Source organism: Echinops telfairi, unplaced genomic scaffold, assembly GCF_000313985.2.
Source record: "Echinops telfairi isolate 266 unplaced genomic scaffold, ASM31398v2 ScPeMD7_7473;HRSCAF=8511, whole genome shotgun sequence".
NCBI classification, from domain to species: Eukaryota; Metazoa; Chordata; class Mammalia; order Afrosoricida; family Tenrecidae; genus Echinops; species Echinops telfairi.
In genome coordinates, this window is record NW_022111377.1 from 6,107,069 (window position 1) to 6,115,630 (window position 8,562).

The 8,562-nt window shown below is 39.5% G+C and overlaps 1 protein-coding gene across 1 annotated transcript in view; it reads left to right on the top strand.

Moving 5' to 3' along the window:
* Positions 1–8,562, top strand: part of KIN (Kin17 DNA and RNA binding protein) — a 19,946-nt gene that overhangs the window by 5,133 nt on the left and 6,251 nt on the right. The window contains exons 2-5 of the mRNA XM_030889052.2: positions 1,982–2,076; positions 3,839–3,882; positions 3,974–4,096; positions 4,779–4,960. Coding sequence (XP_030744912.2) covers positions 1,982–2,076; positions 3,839–3,882; positions 3,974–4,096; positions 4,779–4,960 — 444 coding nt within the window. The remainder of the gene's footprint in view (positions 1–1,981; positions 2,077–3,838; positions 3,883–3,973; positions 4,097–4,778; positions 4,961–8,562) is intronic.

The window sequence follows — 8,562 nt, forward strand, 5'->3', positions numbered from 1 at the left end:
ACCCGCTTTGTCTTCAGCGGTTGTGTCGGGAAGGTGAGCATCATAGAATGCCAGTTTAATAGAAGAAAGTATTCTTGCGTTGAGGGAGTACTTGAGTGGATAGCTGAACTTCTTCCAAGACAGATTTTTTTTTTTTTGGCAGGCCATAATATTTTGAGTATTCTTGAGCAGCACCGTGGTTCAAACACACGTTGATTCTTCTTTGGTCTTCCTTATTCATTGTTCCACTTTCACATACATGTGAGGCTATTGAAAGTACCATTGTTTGGATCAGGTACACTTTCGTCTTCAAAGCAACATCCTTTTCAACACTTTAAAGAGGTCTTGTGCAGCAGATGTAGCCAATGCAATGTGTCTTTTGATCTCTTGGGTGCTGATTCTGTGAGCATTGATTGTGGATCCACCAAGCAAGACAAAATTCTTGACAGTTTCCAGATTTTCTCGATTTATCCCGATGTTTCCTTTTGGTCCAGTTGTGAGGATTTTGGTTGTCTTTACTTACATTCAGTTGTAATCCATCCCGAAGGCTGCAATCCTTCATCTTCGTCAGCAAGGGCTTCAGATCCTCCTCACTTTCATCATGCAAGGTTGTGTCATTTGCATATCCCAGGTTGTTATTAAGCTTTTCCTCCAATCCTGTTGCCGCATTATTCCTTATATATATTCCAATATATACGATAATCCAGTTTCTCTGATGATTTTCTCATCATACAGATTGAATAAGTATGACGAGAGGATTCAACCCTTACACACACCTTTCCTGATTTTAAACCATGTAGTATGCCCTTGTTCAGTTTGCACAACTGCCTCTTGATCTATTTATAGGTTCCTCATGAGCACAATGTAGTGTTCCAGGATTTCCATTCTTCTTAATGCTATCCATAATGCTATCTCTTGTTCTATGTCCTCTTCTGAATCCAGTCAGAACTTCTGGCAGCTCCCTGTCAATGTACTACTGCAACTGTTGTTGGATGATCTTCATCACTATTTTACTTGCGTGTGATATTAATGATATTGTCCTATAATTTGAGCATTCTCTTTTGTCACCTTTCTTTGGAATGGGTTTGGAATGACATTTTCATTATTGGACAATGGTTCGATACTAACCATAGCATTTTCCGTGGCTAATTCCTCCAAAATCCACAGCCTATTCCTTCTTCATAGTCTGTTCTTAGTCTGGAAGCGCTGCGGAAGCCTGCTCACTGGGTGACTCTGCTGGTGTTTGTGGGTCACTTAGTTTCCAGCATCACAGCGACACATAAGCCTCCACAGGGTGACAAACTGATATAGACAAGTGGTGGCCCGTGTGTTGCTGCAATGCTAGAAGTTATGTAGGTTAGTAGTAGAGTACAAACTAGTTTTGTCACCCGGAATCCTTACTAGTCACAGTGAGGTGCAAATATTAAGCAGAAGTTACTGAGTTAGAGCTTGCATGCTTTTTGTGTTTGTTTTTCATTTCACTGAAGAAGGTACAAATTGAATGTGTCTATGTAATGTGCATAATCTATTTCAAAAAATGAGCAGTGGTAGAGGAAAATGAGTGAAATAGTTTTCATGGATGAATTCAATAAGGACACATTCTGTTTCACTGTGGGGCCTCAATGCACTAGGCATCACACTATATTATTCAGTGTTATTAAGAAAAAAAATCTTAAATCACTCTACTGTTCTTGTACCTAATGTTTCTTATTAATGCCTGTTTTCTAAAGCAGGGTTTTACTCTTTCTGTAACGTTAAGGACTGTTCTTTCATTAGCAGGATTGCAAAGCTCAGCCCCATAAAAAATAAACAAAACAAGACAAAATAGAAGCTGTACCGCCTGGGGGCATAATGATTTACTTGTTTTATTTATTAGTGTCATTGTTATTTTTGCACTTTATGATCAGAAAGCAGCTTTTAGGGTTTATTTAAATTCTAGCTAGAGCTCATTGTGATGCCCTAATGAAATCAGAATTTAACTGCAACCCTTCCATTTTTGTAGAACGGCTTTAAGTGTCACTGTATGTCCGAATCTCACCAGAGACAACTGTTGCTGGCCTCAGAAAATCCTCAGCAATTTATGGATTACTTCTCAGAGTAAGTAACTCAAATACGTATCTTTATACATTTTACTCTCTTGGATATTTAATGCACGCTTATCAACTGGATGCTCTGTTAGTTTATTAATATGATCACTGTTTTTCTATGCTCAATTTTTATCTTCTTTTGACAGTTTATCACAGTGTCGACATTATTATATGAGTGTGCGTTACAGTTTAGTCTTTCCTTCCTTCTGCTTCAGCGGTACTAAATTATTCTGAAACAAGCAAACAAACAACAAGTGTAGCTACTAGCAGTCTCTGGAGTCAGACTGTTGTTAGGTGCCGCTGAGCGGGTGTTGACGCACAGTGACCCTGTTTCACAACCGCACAAAATCCTGCTCGTTCCTGTGCCATCATTATAGTTGTTGGGGTGTGTGAGCCCGTTTCTGCTGCTGTTCTGTCAGCCCATCTCTTACCCTCTTGCTTACCGTCTGCTTTTCCTGACTCCAGATCGGTGCCTCTCTGCTTTTCAGCTGTGCGACTTTGGGAGCTGTGTAATTATTCTGTGTTTTAGTGTCCTCATCTGTAAAGTGGGAAGAAAAACAACCCGTTTCTTAACTGTTTCATAGGGTCTATATGGAGAGTCAATGAATTAATAAAGTGCTGTAGGCAGCGCTCAGTACTTGATTAACGCTAGCTTTAATTAGTAATGCTACTATTAGTTTTAGTCTTGTTTCCATTTATCTTTTTCTTTCCAAACTTCTATGCCAGTAGTTTTCAAATGTTTTTGTCTTAGGACTCCTTTAACTTTGAAAAATTATTGAAACATCCCCCCCGAGGTTTTGTTATATGGGTATATTAAAAAACTAAACATTTTAAAATATTTTAATTAATTAATTTTAAATGAACAATAATAGATTTCTCTCAACTCATTGTCATCAACTAATAGTCACCCTAACTGACAGAAGAGAACTACCCCTGTGGGTTTCCAAGACTGTACCTCTTTATGGGGTAGAAAGCCTCATCTTTCTCCTTGGTGCATGCTAAATTAAATAAAATTTTCAGTGAAAAATAACAATTTTCCTAAATAATAAACAGTTCAATCAAGGTGGTATTGTTTTACATTGTTATAAATCTCTTTAGTGTCTGACTCAATGGAAGACAGTGGGCTCTTCACCATCTCTGCCTCTGCATTCAGTCTGTTGGGATATGTTATTATGGTTGGAGCAACTATGAAGTTGGAAGGAGGGTGGTACTTTAGTAGCCTTTTCAGATAATTTTAGATATTCTTCCTTGATACTGCTCAAAACAAGACCAGTGATAGTTGCAATGTGGAATTTGAACCCCTATCAGTGAACTTTGTGTACTGTTATATCAAAATCCATTGATGTGTTGTTTGCTTTGAGTGAGTCTGATACCCGTGCGTGATTCTGTAACATCTGAAATCTTGCATCCGTCAGTTTGCATTCACTGGCTTAGGCACATCTTCCAAACAATGACATTTTATTTTGGAATATTATAAAATGGTAGGCAGTAACTGCAGCATTAATCTAGTCAGAAACATCTTTCAAGTATTGGCAGGTATTTTAAAAATCGCATGTATTAGTCTCCCCAAAATTCTGACATTTTTGCTTGTGATTCTTCTTGAAAGCTATATTCTCTAATCTTTTGGGGTTCTTTCCTCATTTTGTTTTTTCTAGACTCATAACTTAGAAATTTCACATATTATTTGGGCACTAGAACTGTTGTGTAAATTTCAGGATTGTAAGAGGTTTGTGTAGAAATTACCTAACTGCTTTCCTTTCTTTTTTTATTAGGGAATTTCGAAATGACTTTCTAGAACTTCTCAGGAGACGCTTTGGTAAGCAACTTTATGTATTAGGCAAATAATACTTTCATTGCAATTTTGGAATATTCCCAAGGTCAGCAAACAAATCATGTTTTGTTTTCAGGCACAAAGCGGGTCCACAACAACATTGTATATAATGAATACATCAGCCATCGAGAGCATATCCATATGAATGCTACACAGTGGGAAACCCTAACTGATTTCACCAAGTGGCTGGGCAGAGAGGGTAAGACGAACAGTTGTTACATGGCTCCATTTCACAGAGAAAAAGAATGATCATGGTTACTATGTAAATGTACCGATGGAAGGATGGCTAGGGCAATTACGAATTTGGGAGAGAGGATTGATTTTGTTTATTATAGTTAGTTGAGAATGAATGTCTGAATAGTTCTTTGACCATGCAAGGATTTATCATTGTTTTCCCCTGATTTCAGGAGACTTCTCACTCAGTCAGGGTGGTTTTTAATTTGCTTTATCTAATCATGGTAGACTGAAGAAACTGGGAAAAGAAGAGAAAGAAACTTTGTGTCACGGTATTGTTTTATTCAGTGTGTTACTTTGTTCTATTCAGTGGAATAATTTCAGTTAGTAGATAGTCTCATGAATCCATTGGATGTTAAATACCTGGACAAGTTAGGCAATTACTCTGCAAAATTACACTTCTTTGCCTAAGTATCTTGCCTCATCCTAGCAATATAGAAATGAGAATATATTTTAAGGAGCTAAAACTTCCATTTTAAAGTATCTAAATGTTATCAACTTTAAATAATGAAAAATTAGTGCGCAAGTGAATTTGAGTAGTTGAATATTTTTGAATGAGTACATTTTAATGAAAAAAGAACATTTTATTTATGCTTAGATATACCTTTACTTGTCTGATAATTTATGTGGTCTGCTGTTTTTGTAAGGCTTGTGCAAAGTGGATGAAACACCAAAAGGCTGGTATATTCAGTACATTGATAGGGACCCAGAAACGATCCGCCGGCAATTAGAACTAGAGAAAAAGAAGAAGCAAGACCTTGACGATGAAGAAAAAACCGCCAAATTCATTGAGGAACAAGTGAGAAGAGGGCTGGAAGGGAAAGAGCAGGTGGGTAATATGGCCTGGAAAGGCAACATAAAAAGTCTTAAGATGTCAAATTGTGTTGTTGCTAACGTTCCTTAATTCAAAAGAGAACGAACACGGTCTAGTGTACAAGCACAAGTGCTAGCGTTGAAGCAAGCCTGGCTTCATGTCCTGACTTACTGACTTCATGATCTTGTTAGATATGCAGCCTTTAGAATCCTCAGGTTCCGTATCTCAAAATAGAGGTAATATTCCAGCGAACGCATAACCGCTACAGCATCCAGACTCCAGGTACTCTTCTAAGCCCTGGGCATGAAAAACAAAAAATCCTTGCCCTCATGGAACGTTCATACTACAAGTTATGTGTGAGAGAGAACACACAACCTACATAAAGTAGAACTGCCTCCAAAGGTTTCGCAGGCAGTGATTTTTATGGAAGGAGTTCTAATGGGCAGATGGTTAAAGCATTTGTCTGCCAACCAAAAGGTAGGTGGTTCAAGTTCATCACCCACTCCACAGGAGGAAGATACTTGCTTCTGTAAACATTACAGCCTTGGAAACTCTAGTCTTAATTACTGTCCACTATTTTACCTTTCTAGGTTCTAATATAATTGCAATGGCTATGCAGAACTCACAGACAAAGTTCGTGATTAAAGAAGTTAGTAAGTTGTAATGCCAGTGAGAAATGTTCAGAGTTGTTTACCAGATGTAACAAAGTTCTGTCAAGTCTGCTCATAAATGCCCACAGGGCGTATCACTTTGCTTAAGTCTCCACCTGAAGGCATTCAGCTTAAGCTCTATAGACCAGCAAACCCAGTTTCCTGAATTAGGTGCCTCGATTCCAGTAAACCTCAGCCCGAAGGCACACAGCTTCACTTCCATGGGTCAGCCAAGTCCAACTTTTCCAACTAAATGCCTAGAGGCACCCCATTCCTCAAGCTGTCCTCCCGCACAGAAGGGCTCTCTGTACTTGCTCTGTGACTTGGGAAGTCCATCATGCTGATCACGTTCTGACTCCCGGTTCTGCTGCTGCTGCTCTGATGCAGTGACTGTCACTGAATCCAGGGGGCTCATTGCACAGGAGTCTCGGGTACAGAGGGTGCACACCACTCTGAGCTCTTGCTGGTGTTGAGATCTCTCTGCCTGCTTCTCAGAGGACTCATTTTATCCATAGCAGGACGGCACTCCAGGGAACCCTGTTCAAAATCACTCAAAGGTGAATCCTAAAAGAATCTTCCCCCACTTTTTTACCAGACACGTGCAAGGAAAGGTCGTTTGATGAGAGACGTTGGCTAAAAAGAGCCACATTAAATTACCCACTGCCCTTGCAGAAACCCTGTGGAGTAGTTCTACTCTGTCCTTAGGTCACTGAGTCCAAATCAGCTGAATGGTGATGGGTTGGGTTTGGGCTCATCTTTTGGAGCAGATTGTTAGGTTTTATCTCCCGTGGAACCACTGGTGGGTTCACACTACTGACGTCTACTTAGCAGCTGAGCTCTGAACCGCTGTCCCACTCGAGCGGGATAAGGAGCACTGAGGGCACTGTGGTTCAGTGCCGACTGCTAACCAAAAAATCAGTGTGTGCCCATCAATTGCTCGGTGGGAGAAAGCTGTTGCAGTCTGCTTCGTAAGTATTGGCAGTTTTGGAAATCCCATGGACTGTTCATCCTCTCTTGTAAGATTACTATGAGTTATAATAAACTCTATGCAAATGTTTTTTCTTTTTTCCTCCACATATAATAAAGTGCGTGATGCATATTAACAGTACGTATATAACTCAGTTAATTTGTATACACGCACCTACTTATGTAACTTCTCTCCAAATCAAGACAGAGAGCTTTTCCAGTTTTTTCCAAAGTGCTCTCATATTTGTTCTCAATTACCCCCTCCTGTCGCCCAAGACATGACCACTGTTCTGACATACCAGTCTTGACTATGTTAGTATGCTCTTAAACTTCATATAAATAGAATCATACAGTGTACATTCTTTTGTGTCTGATTTCTTCAATGCAGACATAACATTTGTGAAGTTCCATGTTCTTTCCTGTATCAATATTTCAAGTTGTATCTTATCCTGAATAGTATACCATCTTATGACTATGTTATAATTTTATCCTATTTAAAAACACTTGGTTCTGTCTTCAGTTTTTGGCTATTGTGAATATAGCTGCACTGATCAAATTGCATAGATCTCATATAAACCATTTATTATAAAGAAGGATACAGGCTTCAGGGGCAGCTTAGTCAGTTGGCATGACTCAGTTCACAAAGATAATGTTCTATATCTGAGTTTGGGCTGAGGTCTTAAGCTTCGAAGAGCCTGTGTTAGCCTGAGTTTTCTAGAGAAACAAAAGCCAATGGCAAGCATGTAAGTGTAAGAAAGAACTTTATTTGAAGAGAACAGCCCACCCCAGTCCCAACTCAAGTTCATGGGTCCAGTGTTACCTGGAACCCCCTTCAGGCTCCCACAGCTGCCGACCAATGAAGCAGGAAGCTGAAGTGAGACACTGGAAGATCACAGGCTGGTGGGTGCAGAGTTCAATGGCTCCCAGGTCCACAAGAACATCCATCCCAGTGTAGGCAGGCCACATGGGCCGCCCGACCCTGACTTGAGATGCAGGAACAACCTGGTCAAGCTGGAAGGAGAGGGGCAAGAGAGAAGCTCTTCACAGCATAGCATGAAAAGGGTACACCCCCAAGGAGGTGTCATCACTGTGACCTGGACTCTACCCACACATATATGGAGTCACAGCTTTTAGAAATTTCCTACATTAAAACAAGAATAAGAGGGTGAGTATGATAGTGGGACAGGAGGAAGGTGAAAGGAAATAATGGAAAGAAGGCAAAAGCTATTTATAGAGGTATGTATATATGTAAATATATTAATTTATAATGAAAGGGATAGAGGCTAATGTACATATATTTATATGTGAAGTATTAAGATAGCAGACGGACTTTGGGCCTCTACTCAAGGCCTCCCTAAACACAAGAACACTTTGTTCTAAACCTGGCACTCTTTGATGCTCACCTTCTCGACACAATCGCTGAAGATAAAATGGGTGCATACGCACATGTGGTGAAGAAAGAAGATGGTGCCCAGGTATCACAAGATACAGCGTATGGGGCGTTAAAGGCTGGAAGTTAAACAAGCAGCCATCTAGCAGGGAACCAAATAAGCCCACACGGAAGAAGTACAACAGCCTGTGTGATCATGAACTGTTCATAGGATCAGGTATCAAAAGATCCAAAACAAATAATTATATTGATGTGAAAGAGTGGGGTTGGATTAGAGATCCAAAGCCCATGTGGAGACATTTGGACATCCCCTACAGAAGAGTTACAAGGAAGGGATGATTCAACCAGGTTGCAGTATAGCACCGACCAAACATATCATTCTTCTAATTCTTTTTTGTTTGTTTGTTTCTCTCTTTTTTTTATGTCAGATTTATTTTTATCAAAAATACAAACAGTTTTACAAACTTGGCAAAGAATTTAGTGAAGAATAGTGTGGATTTGGGATCTGCCAAGAATGCTAGCTTTCTTTTTTTCTTTTTTTTTTTTAAACATTTTATTAGGGGCTCATACAACTGTTATCCCAATCCATACACACATCAATTGTGTACAGC